At 34.3% G+C, this 20,864-nt stretch overlaps 1 protein-coding gene across 4 annotated transcripts in view; it reads left to right on the top strand.

Moving 5' to 3' along the window:
- Positions 1 to 20,864, top strand: part of PIK3C2A (phosphatidylinositol-4-phosphate 3-kinase catalytic subunit type 2 alpha) — a 119,949-nt gene that overhangs the window by 74,407 nt on the left and 24,678 nt on the right. For all 4 annotated transcript variants that reach the window (XM_049890568.1, XM_049890565.1, XM_049890566.1 and 1 more), the window contains 12 exons: positions 1,818 to 1,961; positions 3,294 to 3,342; positions 3,423 to 3,633; positions 5,932 to 6,054; positions 7,332 to 7,499; positions 12,008 to 12,119; positions 12,513 to 12,658; positions 14,427 to 14,615; positions 15,076 to 15,169; positions 16,149 to 16,243; positions 17,051 to 17,231; positions 19,700 to 19,804. In XM_049890568.1, the coding sequence (XP_049746525.1) occupies positions 1,818 to 1,961; positions 3,294 to 3,342; positions 3,423 to 3,633; positions 5,932 to 6,054; positions 7,332 to 7,499; positions 12,008 to 12,119; positions 12,513 to 12,658; positions 14,427 to 14,615; positions 15,076 to 15,169; positions 16,149 to 16,243; positions 17,051 to 17,231; positions 19,700 to 19,804 (1,617 nt within the window). The remainder of the gene's footprint in view (positions 1 to 1,817; positions 1,962 to 3,293; positions 3,343 to 3,422; positions 3,634 to 5,931; positions 6,055 to 7,331; positions 7,500 to 12,007; positions 12,120 to 12,512; positions 12,659 to 14,426; positions 14,616 to 15,075; positions 15,170 to 16,148; positions 16,244 to 17,050; positions 17,232 to 19,699; positions 19,805 to 20,864) is intronic.

The raw sequence follows: 20,864 nt of genomic DNA, 5'->3' as shown, positions 1-20,864 counted from the left end.
TAGGGTCTATCTCTGTATCGTGCGTGGTAAAGTAGAGAGTCAGTGAAAAGGAGGAAGACTCTCAACGAGGTGGAATGACACAGTGGCTGCAACAATGAGCTGAAACATAGCAGCAAATGTGGGAATGGCGCAGGACCAGGCAGTGTTTTGTCCTGTTGTACATAGGGTCGCTGTGAGTTGGAACCTACTCAGCAGCACCTAACAACAATAGCTCTGTATCACAAACCAGTGCGAAGAAGGGTGGATTTGGAACTGATAGCAATAAATTAATAACTAGCACATAAAGAATGATAGAGAATAGTATAGGACAATAGCATGAGCCTCAAAACTGGAAAAGTTTTTGCATGAACGTGGAGGAGTAAAAGTAAGCAGAAGTGTAAATTAAGTACGTGAAAATGGGGAGCTAGAATACAGACTTTCAGACCCTGAGGACTGCAGAGTAATTGGGTGTTTGAGAAAATAAGGTGGTTTCATTTAAGCTGGAGGGTGAAGGGAACATTCAGTTTATGGTAGCCAAGTCTCAAGGGTGGAAAACTTTAAATTTTTAAGGGATGGTACAGTACTGAGTTTCAGCCCATTCTAATAGTACTTGGCCTATTAAGTTTGGTATCAATGTTTAATTAGTTATGTAAGAATGTTTCATTATGCTAAGTAAAATGTCAGACACAAAAGGACAGATGATTCCACTTACATGTAATATCTAGAATAAGCAAATGCATAGACAGTAGATTAGTAATGGTTATCAGGGACTGGTGAGAGGGAGAAATAAGGAGTTACTGCTTAAGGGGTACTGAGTTTCTGTGTAGTATGATGAAAATATTTAGGAATAAATGGTGATGGTTGTACAATATGGTGAATGTAATAAATGTCTTTGAATTGTATGATTAAAATGGAAAATTTTATGTCATATATATTTTATCAAAATAAAATTTAAGACAAAAAAGAATGTTTCTTAATAAGATAAGGAGCCCTGGTAGTACAGTGGTGTTAGGTGCTTGGCTGCTAAACGAAGATCGGCAGTTCAAACCCACTAGCTGTCTTCATCCATTAAAGATTTACAGTCTTGGAAACTTTATGGGGCAGTTCTGCTCTGTCCTATAGAGTCCCAGTGAGTTGGAATCAACTCAACAGCAGTGGTTTTATTATTATTATTATTAATGAGATATGTACTTTAAAAGGAGAATAGAGGAAGCAAATTATTTTAAAAGGTACTTGTTCACATATACTTTTGAATCTTGGTGAAATCAAATGTAGTTGAATGATACAGAGGGATTTTTCTCAAGAAAATTTTTTGACCAGATAAAACTTATAAAGTGGTGGTTGTATAGATATGAATGATGCTTAAAAGTTGATTGACTTTTAATTATGATTGCCTAGTGTTATTTATGTGTGACCAGCCTCTGAAGAACTTGGTTTTTGATACCAAGTTTTTGCAGTAGGGAGAAAAAGGTTGATGTTTTTGATGTGGGATTTTCCCAAATGATAATAAAAAGAGAATACTTCCCCTCCTTTTTTATAATTTAGTAATTTGTTAGTAATTTATTGTTTTTACTTCAGATTCTAATGTGAAATTAATGGCATTTGCATATGAAGGTTGTATCAAGCAACATGAAAATTAACCAGACCGTGTATTTTCCTACTTCAAAGTAAACTATATAATTAAAAAGGTATCATGTTTGTTTCTTTTTTTTAATCACAAAATAGTAAAGGATATCTGTTCTCAGGCGCATCTAAAATGTCTAGTTTCTGATGTAATCTCTGAAGTTGGGCCTTTAAATTCTACATGCTAATTTTTATTTTACTTTTTATTTTTAAAGAACCAGCATCGAGCAGTAGATCAAGTAATTAAAGCTGTAAGAAAAATCTGTAGTGCTTTAGATGGTGTGGAGACTCTTGCCATTACAGAATCAGTAAAGAAGCTAAGGAGAGCAGTTAATCTTCCAAGGAGTAAAAGTGCTGATGTGAGTATTTTTAGTAACTAGCATTTTTTTAGCATTTTATTACATATAAATATGTACATAAGTGAACATCTGCCCCTCAAACTGAGAGATTTTTGCCCTCTGCTGGACAAAATTTTATCCTTTTAACTTAGACTTCCACTTTTGTGTTGAATTGGTCAGTTACTTGGTAAGATAGGGAATTCCTAAGAGGAAATGGGCTTCTAGAAGATCCTTGTGATAGTTTATATTGAATGGATGCCAAAGTGGAAACGTTTTGTATGTAGAGGAGGAACTCTGGCAGAAATGACTTTGTTGGGACTCTTAAGGTAGATACTGAGCTTTAGAGACTTGGAGGGTGATCGCTACCACTTCTCCATGTGAATGGAAATACCCATGATTGTCAGTGGGAGAAGTTCTACTTTGGATCATAATACCTTTCTGTTGAAAAAGCCCAGAAGCTTCAGTAGTAGTGACTATTGGCCTCAAGCAACCAGGTTAGGAGCCCTCTCTTATACCGTTGCTTTTAATAAATCAGCTCTCTCCTGGTATTTCTGTGAGGATTTAATTAGCTTTGTTCATAGAAATGTTTATAGCTTTGATTGTAAGAATGAGAGAGAAGGTGGATCTCACAATAAATTTAAAGGAAGGAAAGGTTATGTTGATGTTTCCCTCAACAGATTATCTGGGTGATACCTCCGTCCATTAATTCTCACAGCAACCCTATCCATATGGTATATAAACATATGGGTCTGTTTTTCCTTCTCCCTGATTATGTGCTTATTTTTAGAAACTAAGAAATAACATTTTATGAAATCACATAGAGGTGATCAGCTACTTTGGTCTTAATATGGTCTGAGGCTTCTATTTTATTCATTTGCTAGATTAAAGGAGCGAAGAGCAAAAATCAATTTACATAATTTATAGGAGCTTTTTGAATCACCAAGTGGAAGTAGAGTTGTAGATTCTTTTCTTTAAGGGTATTCTTACCATACTAACAGTAGAGCAACTAATGGAAAATAAAATATTAGTGTATTTATCACCTCTGGGTTTCAAGTTAATATTAATTACTCAGTTGGCTTAATAGATTTTGTTGTGTTGTCATGACACTTTACAGTAATTTTCAGTTACTTTATGATTTTATTGATACTAAAAATCATCTGTTACTTTGGTTTGAGGTTTTCACTTTATTTTTGCATTCTTTATTGATTTATTACTTTTGCAGAGACTTTTGGAAGGTTTCCCCTGGGAATGGTTTCTTTGATATAGAATTTAATTAAATTATTGAAGTTAAAGGTAACCATTTTATATTATATCATGGGCAATTTTCTGACTAATTTATGTATGTATATGCAGGTGACTTCATTGTCTGGAGGAGGAAACACTAGCAAGAGTTCAACTAGGGGTATGTCTTTAACTTCTTTAAATTTTAGCAATAATTGTTGCTTTTTCAGATAATTATAGTAACATATTCTCTAAATCTAGGCTCACTGAATCCTGAAAATTCTGTTCAAGCAAGCATGGACCAGTTAACTGTAGCAGTTTATGATCTTCTCAGACTGCATGCAAATTCTGATAGGAGTCCTGCAGATTGTGCCCAGAGTAGCAGGAACATCAAGGAAGCATGGACCACAACAGAACAACTCCAGTTTACTGTTTTTGCTGCACATGGAATTTCAAGTAACTGGGTATCAAAGTAAGTACCTGTTTAAAAGAAAATATACACAGCCTTACCGAGAAGCAGCTCTGATCTCGTATAATGCCCACAGCCACTGTTATCTTGGTATTTAAATGAATGATGCAAGAATCAGTATATAATTTTCTGGTTTTATAAAAGTTACAGAGATGTTTGAAGCTATTCCAGTAAAATTTGTCACTACGTGCAAGAAAGGGCAGGAAAATGTATGTTGAAACTTACAAAAGCAAATATTTAATAAATTACTTAATATAAGACTGTAATTTTTTCTCTCTTTCTTTAGTACCAGAGTAATTTGAAACAGTTCCACAGGACTAGATTTCAGGAGTTTTTTTTAACCTCTAGTGGCTTACAGTTGTTTGACTACTAGGCACTGAAGTCTGCAAAAGCATTATTTCTTCTATTAAATTTTTAATATAGGTTTTCCTTTTTCTTTTTGTCAATACCATGAACACATTGTAGTGTTTGCCATTGTAGTTTGTAGTCTAAAATGAATATTTATGGAATAGTTTCATAATAGCTTAATATTAGAAAATAAGGTAAGGCCTAGTGAAGAAAGATACCAAAATAAATTCTGCTTAAATTGAGCTTCAGTTACAAAATAAATGAAAGAATAATATGTTCGGAAGTGGTGTGTTAACACATTCAGTAAATATTTACAGAGGACCATCTCTGGCCATTTTTCTTAGTACTTGGGATACAGCAGTAAATTAAGACAGCAAAAAATTCCTGCCCTCATTGAACTCCCATTTAAATGGGTGCTATTCTCCACCACCTTCACCCTCCACACACACACACACACACACACACACAAATTTAGAGACACTAACAAGGAAGACAAACATCCACCAGAAAACAGTACAAAAAACTACAGTGATAATTAGGATGGAAAGAAAGTTAATAAAATGCCAAAGTAAATATTAGGAGCAAATGGAATGAGATTGAGAAAAGAAACCAGATAGGTATGGGTGTTTTGTGAACCAATGAGATTAGATTTGAAATATATTTAGAATAGTAATTAATAGGCTGTATATTTGAACAAAGGTAAGCCTAGCAGTAAGTAAGAATACAAGTTGTGTTTTTTTTGGTCAGTATATGTGTAACAGAACATTTGCTGTTTCAACAATCTTCACATGTACAGTTTAGTGACATTAATTTTGTTCCTCATGTTGTTCAACCACCACCCTTATAAGAAACTCAGTGTCCCCTGAGCATTGAGTTCTGCCTTCCCCATCCCTACCCCCTGCTCCTAGGAACCACTAATAAACTATGGTCTCTGTACACTTGCCTATTCTAGATATTTTATATAAGTGGGATCATATAACGTTTGTCCTTTGGTGACTGACTTATTTCACTCACCCTGATGTTTTCAGGGTTTATCCATATTGTATCATGTATCAGGATTTCTTTTTTTTGTTGTTGGGTGAGTAATATTCCATTGTCTATATGTACCACATTTTGTGTATCCGTTCATCTGTTAATGGATATTTAGGCTGTTTTCACCTTTTGGCTATTTTGGATAGTGCCGCAATGAACATTGGTATAAATACAGTTTTACTGAACTAAGATTCCTACCTTAGAAAATTGTCTGATTGTGCCCAACCAGCTCTGTACTTGTGGGAGTTGGGGACTAAGTCACTGCTGTCTGTTGAGAGGATACAACAGTATCTGTCTCCATGGAAGAAAGCCTCCCGATAGACTGGAAAGACTAGCTCGATGCAAGTCAGGTCCTTTCACTGATAATATACTTCAAAAATCTATATCAGTGGCTTAGCAAGAAAAATGGCTAGCAAAGGTAGTGTATGTACTTTCTTCCTAGAATTTATCTAGAAGTGAAAGAATACAGTATTCAGTATTGTTCAACTAAAATCTAAAAAAAAAAAAAAAAGCTAGCAACTATTAAAAAAGAAACAAAAAACCAAGCCCACTGTTGTTGAGTTGATTCCGACTCATCGAATAGAACTGCCCCATAGGGTGTCCAAGGAGCAGCTGGTAGTAACTATAACTGTAAAATTTGAAATAAATTGTCTAGCTGTTGTCACTATGGCATCCCCTAGCCTGGCACGTAGAGACATATGTTAACTTCTGTACCACCTTTGCTACACCTCTTGTCGAGTTCCACAGAGTTTACAATGGTTAAACTTCAGATCAATTTACAAAATTGAAATGAATGGTGACCAGATTATTTCAGATAACAGTCATTTTAGGGAAGAACTGCTAATGATGTGTATTTGTATTAGTTGGCTAATTTGTATTACCAAAACAAAATCAAATTAAACTCTTTTTTTCTTTTTTCAGTTATGAAAAATACTATTTGATATGTTCCCTGTCTCATAATGGAAAGGATCTTTTTAAACCTATTCAATCAAAGAAGGTTGGCACTTATAAGAATTTCTTCTATCTTATTAAATGGGATGAACTGTAAGTGAAATTTCTGGCTTTTCATTCTTTCAACATACCCTCTACTTTATTTTTTTCATGTATGTATTCTAGCTTTCATTTTTATTACAGTTTCCATTAAACTTCATTCCATTTTTACTGACTTATTAAGATCTTTTTGAGATATCATTTTATAAGGTAGACCAACATTTTCATTAAAAAATCTGAAGTATTCTTTTAAATCTACATGCAGAAACATGCCATTAATTCTTCCTAGACTTTAACTTAAAGATATAAGTTTATATATACTTCTCCTAGAAGGATGGTGTTCTACAGCATTGCTTGCTTTAGTATTTATTCTGTAACACTGTATATATGAAACATGGCTCTTGATTAACATAGAAAAGTTTTGCTTGTAAATCCACATACAAGGTGATATTTTGAACTGTGAGTATTTTTTAAATGTTGTTTTTAAACTAAGAGAATTATTTCAGTATTTGGGCAGATAGGAAATTGCAGAATTTTTTACTTTCTGTTCTTCATTTATGAAATAGTTTTCAATTTTTCTTTTATTATTTTTAAATTACAGAAGTAATGCATGTGTGAAGGCATTGAAACAATCACCACCCCACCCATTGCCATCAAGTCCATTCCAACTCACAGTGACCCTCTAGGACAGAGTAGAACTGCCCCATAGTGTTTCCAGCACTGTAAACCTTTATAGAAGCAAACTGCCTCATCTTTCTCCCATAGAGCAGCTGGTGGGTTTGAACCACGAACCTTTCAGTTAGCAGTCAAGTGTTTAAGCAGTGTGCCGCCAGGACTCCTTTCAATCAAATAATACAAAAATGCGTATAGGATAAAAAGTGTCACTCTATTTTCAACACTTAACATCCTATGACCTCCCCAGAGTGACCACTGTTCACTGTATGTGTCTTTCTACACTTAAAAAATACATATATATCTGTTTGTATGTGTGTACATATATATATCCCCAAACAAAAATGCTTATAAGCATTCATCAAGTTTTTCCTAAAGAAAATGAGATGATTAATGTTACTTAGCCTGGACATTAATACTGCAGTGCTTGAGTAAAAGGTGCTTACAAATTTTTAAAGAAACAAATGTTATGTTTTAAAATTTTAAACTGTTAACAAAATATGTTCATTTAAAAATTTTAATAATTAGCCACGCTTGCTAAAGGTATTCAAGATTGAAGATAATTTGATAAATCAAATAAAATATCTACAGTTTTCAATCTCATTAATCTTCATATTCAACCTAATTTGTTTTTATTAATATACATTTTTCCCCCGTAGAATCCTTTTTCCCATCCAGATATCACAATTGCCATTAGAATCACTTCTTCACCTTACTCTTTTTGGAATTTTAAATCAGAGCAGTGGAAGTTCCCCTGATTCTAATAAGCACAGAAAGGGGCCAGAAGCTTTGGGCAAAGTTTCCTTACCTCTTTTTGACTTTAAACGGTAAGTGCTATTGAGTTGTGATGATGAGTTACTGTGAACACGTCCACAATATCAGAATTGCCTAGAGAACAAGAGAGGGGACAATGACACATGTGAGCTCAGGAACTAACTCAGTTTTTCCATTGTGATAAAAGGAGGTCAGGTCAGAGATGCAGATCAGAGGAAACGAAAGTTATTCAACTGTAGTTTGAACACATCTGTATGAAATATCAAAAGATTTTTTACCACGCATTGTTCCAGGAGAAAAGCAGCAGCCAGTTCACTCTTTGGCTGTCATTTATGTAAAGCACTGTGTTATTGATGTACCACCTTGATGTTAATAAAACGACTCAATTTTCCCTGTTTTCAACTCCTTCTTCCCTTTTCCAGTTTCAGAGTCTACGTCTGCACATTATGCGCTTCCTTTGCCTCTTTACCTGACTGATTCAGCCCTTACTGCTCTGGACCCCTGGCCTTTAATCTCCAGCGGTCCCGCATGTGTCCAGAAACCTTTTGAGGGGTTAATTCCCTTATCTTAGGGGTAAAGGAATTTCTTCTGAGCTTTTGGTCTACTTATGGCTTTTGGGATACTGTGACTTGTCTGACCTATCAGCTGAATATTCTAGTTATGTTTTAAGTAATAATATATTCCTTAGATGAACAAGGGTCTTTCTAAAAAAAAAAAAAAAGGTTGAGTAAATTTGGGATATGTTTCGTACTGTATGTACATGGGAACATTTTGGAGGTGGACAATGCACATTAGCATATTAAAGCCTCTAAAGTTCTGCATCAAGAGGCCTGTTTAACTGTGGCTGATTTTTTTAATAGTATTACTGTGAGAGCACACAATGATAAAGCATTTACCGTATGCTAGGTATTAGTCTAAGTGCTTTACACATATTAACTCTTATACTCACAACAGCTCTATGAAGTAGGTTGTGTTGTTATCCCCTTTTTCAGAGAAGGAAATCAAAGTATAGAGAGATTGTGACTTGTACCAGGGCACTTAGTTAATAAGTGATAGAACTGGGATTTAAACCCAGGTAGTCTGGCTCTAGAGTCCGTGTTCTTAACTATTATCCCATATTGCTTCCCACTCTCAAATTTATTGGATTCTGCAGCACTGTTTTTGTTTTTGTTTTCCTTTAATCTCAGATGTATCTTTAAAAACATTGTGTCCAGGGGCTATAAAATAAGCAGTAACAGCTGTGAAGAGTGTTTTCCTTAGAGCGATCAACTATCCGAGACCAAAAGGGCAATATTTGCCCAAAACCAAAGATGAAAAGGCAGGAAGGGACAGGGAAACTGTACTAATGGAAACGGGGAGTGTGCTGACATATAACTGTCACCTAAAGCATAATAAAATGTTCAAAAAAATTGTGTCCCATGGAACAGCATGGAAAATAATTTAATAGCTGATCTATTTAACCTAAGACCTTGTTGGTGGTGGGTGCCATTGAGTCATGGGTGCCAGTGACCCTGTGTGACAGAGTAGAACTGCATGTAGTGTTTTCTTGCCTGTTGTCTTTACAAAAGCATATTGCCAGGCCTTTCTCCTGTGGAGCCACTGGGTGAGTGGGAACTGCCAACCTTTTGGTTAGCAGCCAAAAACTTAACCATTGTGCCACCAGGGCTCCTTATTTAACCTAAGATAAAACAATTAAAAAATTAGGAATGAAAAAATTCTGCTCATCTAGTTCTACTTCCTTTTTCTTTGTAAATGGCAAACAAGCAGTTTGATTTTCCGGTAATCATTTATTGATCTCATGTAATGTTCAAAGCACTGGCTTCAAATTATGTTCTACTATACCACCTCTTGAAATATTCTTTTTCTGTGTACTTAAATACAGCATGTATTCCTGGATTTTAATAAATTTACTTTCTTTTTAATCACTCCCTCATATTTGAGGAGGCACTATAAAATTTTTTAATCTCTACCTTCTGATGAGCTCAAATTTTGTTTGACACTGAAACAATTCTGAACTGCCAAAGGTGAGAGAAAACCAGTTGAAGAGACTGTTACTGATGCTGTCTGCTTAGAACCTCCTGCTAAATACAATGCATAAGTAAAGCTGACTAGCTATACTTCTAACATTGGACACATAAAAGAGAGGGACTGTGTTTTCAACTGTGTTTGAGAAGTTAGTGTCAGGGAGTAGATATGAGAGAAAATTAAGTGTAATTGCATCATTGCTATTAATTTTAATAAATAAGTTCTGAAAATCTTCCTGCTCTGGAAAGCACCAGGAGTTTCTGCTTCACTAGAGCAGAACCGTCACTTGTCACCACTTCTGCTGTCTAGTAAGAAAAAATTTTTAGAAGAATGGCAGTGGTCTTTTAAAATTCAAGAGAATAAAAGGTAAAGGGCAGTTAACTTCTATTAGATATTTAAATAATTTGTATCTGGCACTCTGAACTTATTGTGGTTTGGCGACCAGCTCTCTTGGTCTCGAAATTCTTTTTTAAAATAACTTATGTTTAGAGGCACTGATGATTGAGCAGCCTGCGTACAACTTGGTGAATTGGGCATCATGGAGGCCAAATGACTCAGGCATTTTATTCAGCCTCAGTAACAAGAGTTTTCAACTCATTTTCCTGAGAACTGGAAAAAATCAAGCATTTAACCTACTTTTCCTATACAGTTTTTACGTAGGGGTTAATTTATGAGAACAAATAATTTATGAGAAGGTATTTTATAGAAAAATTCCAGCTAATAAATGCAGAGTGAATGATAGGATTAGAATGCCACCGTTCTGCAGCCCGTACTGAAAATAATATATTTAGGCTAGAGTTTCTTAGCCACAGCGCCATTGGCATTTTGGGCCAGGTAGTTCGATGTCACAAAAAGAGAGAAAGCCAAACAATGTGCACCTCATTATTGGGTGCAATAGGAAGTAATGTACGATGTCACCTCTGAAGTATTCTTGCCAAAAAAACTAAACCTGAATCAGATCAAGCTTTTAGATCTAACTACTACTTTATTGAAAAGACATGAATTAGAGGGACAATGTTAAATGGCACCAGAGGGATGCAACTAGCAAAATCCAAAATATAGGAAATTCTACAGAATTGAATTATTTTTCTCTTCAACATAAATGGCAAGGGAAAAAGTGGAGAGAGAGAATATATAGGGTAAAACAAGGGTTGGCTAACATTTTCTGTAAAGGTCCAGATAGAAAATATTTTAGGCCTTGCAGGCCATGTAATGCAAAATCCAGAAACAAATGTTAAAGCAGCCATAGATAATATGTAAACAGATGAGCTTGGCTATGTTCTAATAAAAGTTCATTTACAAAAACAGATGTAGGCTAGAGTTTGCTGACTCCTGGATTAACAGATGCTTTCAGGCAAATGCAAGTGTTAGACTTTGTTTGGATCCTGATTTGAACAAATATCCAAATTTCCCTGACTGTCTAAAATTATTTGAGACAATCAGGGAAATTTGAATGTTGACTAAATATTTGATGATTTTAAGTAATTATGTTAATTATTTTAGGAGTGATAATGGTATTGTACTCATTTTAAAAGAAAATAATGTTTATTGTGTAAAGATATATAGCAGTATTTACATATTGCAGATAATATGGGATTTCTTTAAAATAATCTAGTGGGAGAGTGAGCATGATTCTAAAATGACAGTTTCAAAGGCTGTTACTCTCAAGAGAAAACATTAAGATAGTCTAGTTTTGGAAAATGATTTGGAAAGTGATTTGCTGTTTGAATAAAATGTACGAAGATTGGCAAAGCTTATAGCTTCCTGCCTTTATATATCTAGTGTTGTTTTTCAGAAATCTCTTACATATCAAAGATATGCAATACCTTTATTAATGAGTATGTTAAGTAGGCCATACATTAGTAGTCTAGGGCAAGCTCCCAGCCGCCACCTGTTTTTGTAAATACAGTTTTATTAGGCCACAGCACGCATATTTATTTACATATTGTTCTTGGGTACTTTTGCACTACAACGGCAGAGTTGAGTATTTGTAACAGAGACTGTTCCCCACAAAGCCTAAGGTATTTACTGTCTGGCCCTTGACAGAAAGAGTTTGCTGACCCCTTATCTAGGGCACAGATGTAACTTCGCAAATGATAGGTCCTTTGCCACAGGGTAGGTACTGGTTTTCTTAGCATGTGTTTTTGTTCTGATAGTAAAAGTCAGGGAGCAGTTCTGTAATCCAAACCCCAACCTTGACATATGTTCCTTTGTAGATCTCCAAAGGTTGTTCCTGGGGACATAGGACAGCCTTTACCTGTCTGGCACTCTCTCCTCAACTCCACTTCTCCCAACATACTTTCTTTCGTTCTCCCTCCCTTAATTCCCACCCCGTGCTTCAATATATTTACCTAAAGTCTCAGTACACTGTTGAAGATTGACTCCTTCTGATACATTCTTAAAGATGATATTCTTTTTATGTAGTGTATGCTTAATGTTTGAATACTAACCTTTCGAATACCTTACGATGTGGTGTAGGTTTGAATTAACTTTTAAAATGAAAATCACAGGTATTCTTCTGTTTACATTCCTGAAGGTTTTTAACATGCGGAACTAAGCTATTATATCTTTGGACTTCGTCACATACAAGTCCTATTCCTGGAACAGTACCCAAAAAAGGATATGTGATGGAAAGAATAGTGCTACAGGTAATACTGCTGCTTGGCGTGTGAGGAGATTTAAATTTAAATTTCTTCATTAAAAGTGTGTGTATATGCCTTGATTTGTGTCATAAGCAAGCCACATTGATTTTGTTTCAGTCAGTCTCTGGATTTATCTTCAATTTAAATGCCAATAAACTCCTATTTCTGAGAAATAGTAAAAAAAAAAAATGTTCATGTACCCTACCAAACAATATACATGCTATTTAGAATTACCAACAAGAGTAATTGCTTTAAACAAAAGGACAAGAAGCACTAATTTAATATTCAATCTGAAAGTCACCCTTATTGCTGAGAAAAATCAATTTTTCTCAAAGATATGTTAATGTGGAAAATACATGGACTATGCAGCTGTAATTTAATTCTGTTAAAATTTTTAAGGTTGACTTTCCTTCTCCTACATTTGATATCCTTTATACAACTCCTCAAGTTGACAGAAGCATCATACAGCAGCAAAATTTAGAAACACTGGAAAATGATATAAAAGGGAAGCTTATTGACATTCTTCACAGAGACTCATCACTCGGGTATGCTCCGTTTATTCTGTTTCATCCTGGTATCTCTTAGAATGTAAAGCCCAAGTTAAGGGCTTTTATTAAATGTGCTGATTTAGGTCATGATATAGCAATTCTCTTGGTATGGGAAGTATTCAGATTTTTTTTTTTTTAATTATAAAATGTGTTTACATAAAAATTTAGAAATTTCTATAAGTCAGACTTTTTATGTGAACAAAAGACAGACTGGGAACTCTATTTACAGTAAATATCAATAGGTTAATTTCTTTACTATTTAAAAATATTTTCATACCCATAAGATAAAGAACAGCTCAGTAGTAGACAGTATGAACAGGCAATTCTTTGGAAAAGAAATACAATACTTTTTAAAAATATAAAAAGTTCTCTCTAGTAATCAAGGAAATGTAAACTAATACAAGATACAATGTTACACACATCAGGTTGGCAAAAATTAAAATGTCTCATATAAATTGTTAATGAGGGTTTAAAAAAATTGGAATTTTAGTATTTATGGAGCTATAAAATGGTACAACCCCTTTGAAGAGCAATTTGACAAAATCCATGAAGGTCACAATGTGCATATTCTGTGACCCAGCAATTCCACTTCCAGTTATACATACTGGAGAAAACCCTTTTATACTTGCCAATGGAAACAAGAATATTCATTGCAGTATTTATCTGGGTTATTGAAAAACTGATGGGAAATGTCCCATCAATAGGTGTTAAATTATGATACATTTATCCAGTGGAATAATACTGTGTAGCTGTATGTACTGATACATAAGATATGTCAAATGAAGAAAGCGAGGGGCAGATTAGTATAGATAGTGGTCTACCATAACTGTAAAGGAAAGTAAGCGGGTATACCCATATGTATGCTTCTGTGTGAATAGACTGTCTCTGGAAGAAGACACAAGCTTAGGCAGTTGCCTCTGGGGAAGGAAATTGGAGGGAGAGAGACTTCACTGTACACCTTTTTGCAGTATTTGAATTTTTTTAGTAATATGCATGTGTTATATATTCAAAAGTGAATGGACGGGTAGTAAAATAGTGAAATATTTCACTCATTAAACATTTGTCATTAAGCTTAAAGTAATTAGAATCTCTAAACAAGTACCTTTCATTTTGAATATTCCTCAGTTGAATTGTATAATCATCTTCAAGAATTTTGTAATAGCTTTTGCTTTTTGCATGGCATTTCATATTAGCCTGTTGCTGTCAAGTCGATTCCGACTCATAGCAACCCTATAGGATAGAATAGAACTGCCCTGTAGGGCTTCCAGGGCTGTAATCTTTACGGAAGTAGACTGCTACATCTTTCTCCCACTGAGTAGGAGGTGGGTTCAAATCACCAAAGTTTCAGTTAGCAGCTGAGTGCTTAACCACTGTACCACCAGGGCTCCTTCGGCATTTCATATTACTTGTGTGAAATGGATGAAATCCTTCTATCTCTCATGGTGGATTCCGCTTATTCAACTCTAATTTCTAGTGTCTGGCATCTGGTTAGAGCTCAATAAATTTTTGTTGTACTAGATTATCCCTCATTTTCGTAGCTAAGACTCTTTTATCAAGGCAGAATGATTTCTTCCCATCCACAATTCAGGGTAAATTAGTGGTGTTTACTGTATGTTGCATTTTTCTGTTACAAATTGGTATTAATGATTCTATCAGAAGTAGCTGTCCCAAAATGAATGAATTTCTCTTTGTATTTTTAATCATTGAAATTATAACTGTCATTATTAAATCACCGAGAAGTAATTTAATTCTCTTGTGTATGCAGACTTTCTAAAGAAGATAAAGCCTTTCTGTGGGAGAAACGTTATTATTGCCTCAGACACACAAATTGTCTTCCTAAAATACTAGCAAGTGCCCCAAACTGGAAATGGGTTAATCTTGCCAAAACTTACTCATTGCTTCAACAGTGGCCTCCATTGCACCCACTGACTGCATTAGAGCTTCTTGATTCAAAGTAAGTCAACTGTGAATGTGTTTATTTGCTGTTTTATTGTTGTCAGTTTTTCTAGTAAGATATTATGTTGTAGTAGTAAGGCTATTCATTACGATATAAATGGTGTAGTAGTACAGCTATTCAATACATAAAAGAATATACAAATACATCTTTTGTATTGAGGCATTTTCATATCATTTAAAACTGACCTAAACAGAGGATTAGGGTATAAATTTTTAATAATTTGTTAAATTTTTATGATGTGTGCCAAAATTCATTTTCATAAGCTTAAGCTTTCTAAACAATCCCAAAATTGAATCTGTATAGCACTAAGATTTTCTTCCTAAAAAAAAGAAGAAACACATTGCTTTGGAACAAAACTATTTGAGTGTTCTTTGTCAGGAATAGATTAAGATTGTGTTTTTAGGAAACAGTTTCATTAGAGATATCACCGTCAAATCTCGATTTTGTGCTCTTCTAGATTTGCTGACCAGGAAGTGAGGTCCCTAGCTGTGACCTGGATTGAGGCCATTGGTGATGATGAACTCACAGATCTTCTTCCACAGTTTGTGCAAGTGAGTTTTTTACTAGGTTACCGTCCTCTTCAGCCTCCCCCATTTTTGTGAGCAGGGAACTTGCTAAGGGATGCCCCTTCTGTATTGATTAAAAGTACTTTTGTAGTTTGAGATGGTTTAAGGGATTGTATTTGGATTTAGTGTGATTTTTCTCCCACTTTTTTTTTTTTTAATTGTCAGCTGCCCCACTTGAATATTATATATATTGTACCTGGCTTTTCTTTTTTTTTTTTAAGAATTCCATCGTGGTATTTATTAATAGAAAGATCCTGCAGTGAACCTTTGTGAATTCTGATAACAGCTGATTCAAGAAAATTACAGTTGGAAAAGGTCACAATTAAGTAATGATTTTTTTTTTTTAGAAAAGTGTTTTGATCCCTGAAACTCAGGCATATCTACCTTTTTCTTTCTTTTCCAATTTTTAAAATTTTTGTTGTGCTTTAAGTGAAAGTTTACAGTTCAAATTAGTTTCTCATAAAAAAATTTATATACGCATAGTTATGTGAGCCTAGTTGTTCCTTCTATAATGTGACAGCACACTCCTTTCTACCCCAGATTTCCCATATTCATTCAACCAGCCCCTGTCCTTTTTTGCCTTCTCATCTTGCCTCTGGGCAGGACCTGCCCATTTAGTCTCATGTATCTACTTGAGCCAAGAAGCACTCTCTTCTTGATTATGTACCTGGTTTTTTAATTCTCAGACATTTTAGAGTATCAGAACAAACTAGAGTTGAGCTTTTCCTTAACTTTTTTTCTTTACTGACCATTTAAACATAGTTAATAAATGCAATTCCCGAATTTATAATTTTCTGCTTGATTTCATTAATATGACCTAAGTTAATTCATCTGTTTCATTTTTTGTGTCATCTTTCATTGGTAAGAGTAATACTTGCTTTATATAGTTTCTGTTTTGATACTTTATCTTAGAAGTTTCGTATGGGTTTGACCATTAGTAATTCCCATTTTCCTTTACATGTAGGCTTTGAAATATGAAATTTACTTGAACAGCTCATTAGTGCGCTTCCTTCTTTCCAGAGCATTGGGAAATATCCGGATAGCACACAATTTATATTGGTAAGATTTGAATTTTATTAAGTACCTTATTTCAATTCCTAGTATTTATAGGGATGACTTGCTCTTTAAGTCCAGACAGTATGTCCAAACTATATACTGTGGATATAAGATGTTGTATTGAAGGCATTCTTATAAAGAAGCTAAATTTTTATTTCCTTAGAAATAAAACCAGAAATTAAAAAACCTGCTATTGCAATATATTTGGCATGTTATAGCAGTAAATAATTAACAACTTGGTGTTTGTTTATATAGTTTAAAGAATCTTTGGGTGGTGCGGACGTTTGATGCACCCTGCTGTTAACTGAAAGGTTGGGGCTTTGAATTCACCCAAAGGCACCTTGAAGAAAAGCCTGATGATCTACCTCCAAAAAATCAGCTGTTGAAGATCCTGTGGAGTTCAGTTCTTACTCTGACATACATGGGGTTGCTATGAGTCAGAATTGACTCGATAGCAACCCTTTTTGTTTTGTTTTGTTTTATTTTGTTGTTAGTTGCCGTTAAGTTGATTCCAACTCATGGGGACCATGTGTATTAGGGAGTAGAACTGCTCCATAGGGTTTTCTTGGCTGTAATCTTAATGGAAGCAGATTGCCAGGCCAACCTTCTGTGGTACCACTAGGTGGGTCTGAACTACCAACCTTTAGGTTAGCAGTCGAACACAACCATTTGTGCCACTTAGGGACCCTTTTTTGTTTTATGGCTTAAAATAAATTCCTAACTACCAAAAATTTAACTTGTTAAATTGATTTTTGAGGGAGGTTTATCCAGTTCTCAGAAATGGCTGACATAAATATTTTGCTGTATTAGGCTCCTGAAGGATGCCCTGCATGATGCACAGTTTGGTGCCAGATATGAACACGTTTTGGGTGCTCTCCTCTCCGTGGGAGGAAAAGGACTCAGAGAAGAACTTTTAAAGCAGACAAGACTCGTACAGCTTTTAGGAGGAGTAGCAGAAAAAGTAAGGCAGGCTAGTGGATCAACCAGGCAGGTATGCATTTATAAAAGGGAACATGTTTTGATGTTAAAGGATCTTTGTGGTGCTGATAAGTTGTTATTCGTTGTCAATAGACTCCCAATAGAACTCTTTAGCTACATCTGTGCTGTTTTGGATAGATGAATTCAAAGGTTGTTCAGAATTTATAGGAAGAGATTTCACAATCTAACTCAAGAAGTCCATCCTTTCTAATTCCCATGCTTATTAATTTCTTTCTAATCAAACTTATTCTCTTGAGTTTGTTTTTCATGATTCTGTCTTTTAATTTCTTTGGTAACTGTAAAAGATGAGAGTATAAGTTGATGCTAATTTTTTAAAACATCCAAGGAGTATGAGTTTATAGAATAAAAAATTAAGATTTTCTAGTTTTACCCTCCCCTGTAGTAACGTGTTGTTAATTGTTTACTCTCTGTCCTTCCTGATCATTTTCTGTGACTTTACATGTATAAACTTAAGTATATACACAAGTTTTTGAGGTTTTTTTTTTTTTTTTTTTAATAGAAACACCTGCTTTTTGTCTCTATGGATTTGCCTATTCTGGACATTGCATGTAAATAGAATCATATAATATGTGGCCTTTGGCATTTAGCCTCTTTCACTCAGCATGTTTTCATGGTTCATATATGTTGTAGCATGTATCAGTACTTCATTCCATTTTATGGATGAATAATATTCCATTGTGTGGATATACTTACACTGTTATTCATTCATCAATTGATGAACATTTGGGCTGTTTCTACCTTTTGCCTATTATGAATAATACTGGTATGAACATTCATGTACAAATTTTTGTTTGAACACCTGTTCAGACACCTGTTTTCAGTTCTCTCAGGTCTGTATCTGGGGATGGAATTGTTGGGTCATATGTTTAATTAATAAACTCTTAAGTTTAATTTTTCAAAGACCTGGCAAACTGTTTCCCACAGTGACTGCACCATTTTACATTCCTACCAGCAATATGAGAGTTCCAGTTTCCCTACATCACTTGTTATTTTCCACTGTTTTGATTATAGCCATCCTACTGGGTGTGAAGTAATATCTCATTGTTGTTTTGATTTGCATTTTCCTGATGACTAATGATGTTGAAGATTTTTTCATGTACTTATTGGCCATTTATATATCTTTCTTGAAGAACTGTCTACTTAGATTCTTTGCCTGTTTTTCTAAGAGTTTGTAATTTTAGCTCTTATATTTAGATCTCTGATCCATTTTGAGTTAATTTTTGTATATGGTATAAGGTTAGGGCCCAACTGCATTCTTTTGCATGTGGTTATCCAGGTTTCCCTGCACAATTTATAAGAAAAAACTGTCCTTTTTCCCCTTGAATGGCCTTGGCACCTTGTTGAAAATCAATTGGCCATAGGTGTATGGGTGTATTTCTGGACTCTTAATTCTATTCCATTGATCTATATGTCTGTCCTTATGTCAGTACCATACTGTTTTGATTATCGTAGCTTTGTAGTAAGTTTTGAAATTGGAAAGTGTGAGTCTTCCAACTTTCTTCTTCTTTTTTCAAGATTCTTTTGGGGCCCTTTGCAATTAAATATGAATTTTAAAACCAGCTCGTCCATTTCTAAAATAAACACTTGGAATTTTGATAAAGATAATATTGAATCTATACATCAGTTTGGAAAATATTCTCATCTTAACTATACTGTCTTCTAATTCTAGAACTCAGAATGTCTTTCCACTTACTTATGTCCTCTCTAATTTCTTTCAACAACTGACATATTTTTGCTAATTGCTTTTTTTTTTTTTTACTTTATCTTGGTGATTCTTGTCAGTACATATAGTTATACTTCATTTATATTAATGGCTACGTATGTTTTTTCTATATTAAAAGGTATTGTGGCATAAATTATGAACCATTATTACTTCTGTGTAGGTTGTTTCCATTTTTATTCCTTTCACAATCAGTGCTGCAGTGAATTTTAATGTATAATTCTTTGTCCTTTTGCTAGTATTTCTTTGTAGGATGTTCCTACAAGAGAAAGAGCAGAGTCAAGAGCTGTGTACATTTTTAGTTATGGTAATTTCTGCTAGGTTGCTCACCAAAAAAAAAAAAAAAATGACTGTATACACTTCGCTTCTCGCCAACAGATTATGAAAGTATGTTCACCCATCCTCTTGCCAGCTCTGGGTGTTACCTTAAATTGTTCTCCGATAGATAAGTTTTGCTTAGTTTGTATCTCTTTGACAGTTAATGAACTTGAACATTTTTATATGTGCTAGGTGGCCCTATGTACTTTCCCCTATGCCCATTCTAATTTTGTTTTTATAATAAAAGTTAATTCTCTTTAGCAACAACTTCTTTTGACCATTTTGACAGTGGAACATTTTATAACAAAATATTTCCTTTAATTGAAATTTAAGAAAAGTACCCCTTGAAATTGTATTCACAGTATAATTTTATTGTCTTAAGAATAGTATTATGTACTTATAGTATCAATCTTTTTCTTTAGGTTGTCCTGCAAAGGAGTATAGAACGAGTGCAGTCATTTTTTCTAAGGAATAAGTGTCGTCTCCCTCTCAATCCAAGTCTTGTGGCAAAAGAATTAAATATTAAGGTGACATATAAAATACTTATAACTTCACATTATATTTCAAAACAAAGCATAGGAAGAAAGCAAACAGGCAGGTATGCTTAAGGCAAGTGAGGTTAAAATCTGCATAGGTTGGTTATAAGTGTGTATGGATGTCTGTTTGTGATTAAGATCCGCATTTATCTCAGCATATTTTTACCTAATCACCAATCCTGAAGGAAAAACAGTATAAAATTGTTTGCTACTTCAAAATAAATCATTTTTTACTGTGGTGTAATAGCTACATGAGAGGCATATGTTGCAGTTCCAGTGAGGAAGCTACCCAGTCATAGGTGAGGCATTTTTTTCCCTCATGAAAGACGAGATAGACTCTTCCCAGGTTTATAGTACTTTTTAGAACCATCAAAAAGTAATTGAGGAATTACATTGTAACTTGTGGCCAAAAGTAATACAATTGTTGGATTTTCTAATTCATCCGTTAATATCTTTGTGATTTTGAAAGGTCGAGGTATAACTATCTACAAAGGAGTTTCAGATGTTATTTTATTTTTGTTTTTTTTTTTAGTTGGCATATGGCATCCCTACGTTGAAATTTAATAGTAGGTGCCTGGATTGTATAAGCATGTCATTGAGGAGTAAAAATTAAACTTTGACCCTGGGTTTTGTTTGTTTGTTTTAATTTGGTCTCACCGTCTGTAATCACTTTTTAAATTGGTTTTATTTAGAAATAATATTTCAATCTTTGCTAATGAAAATTTTAAATTGTATCAATATTTGATCGCATGGCTATTTATGAATTACAATAGAACCGTAAATAGAAGAAGTGCAGATCACATTCCAGATTGCAGTGGCTTTAGAGGAAGGATAAGAGCATCAAAAGATTTTATTCTGTTTTAAAGCTCAAGCTTTAAACATTTTCATCTCAAGTTTTTAAGTTAGTTTTTCTGCCTAGAGAGTAGATGATATTATACTCATATATGGTACAGTTAAGTTTCAAAACATGTTTTTATATACTGTTATCATTCAGATAGTCTAATAAACAGTTCATATGTATTATTTCATTTACCGTAATTGAAAGGGAAAA

Source organism: Elephas maximus, chromosome 7 (genome assembly GCF_024166365.1).
Source record: "Elephas maximus indicus isolate mEleMax1 chromosome 7, mEleMax1 primary haplotype, whole genome shotgun sequence".
Taxonomy (NCBI): Eukaryota; Metazoa; Chordata; class Mammalia; order Proboscidea; family Elephantidae; genus Elephas; species Elephas maximus.
This window is presented reverse-complemented; position numbering and strand designations above follow the sequence as displayed.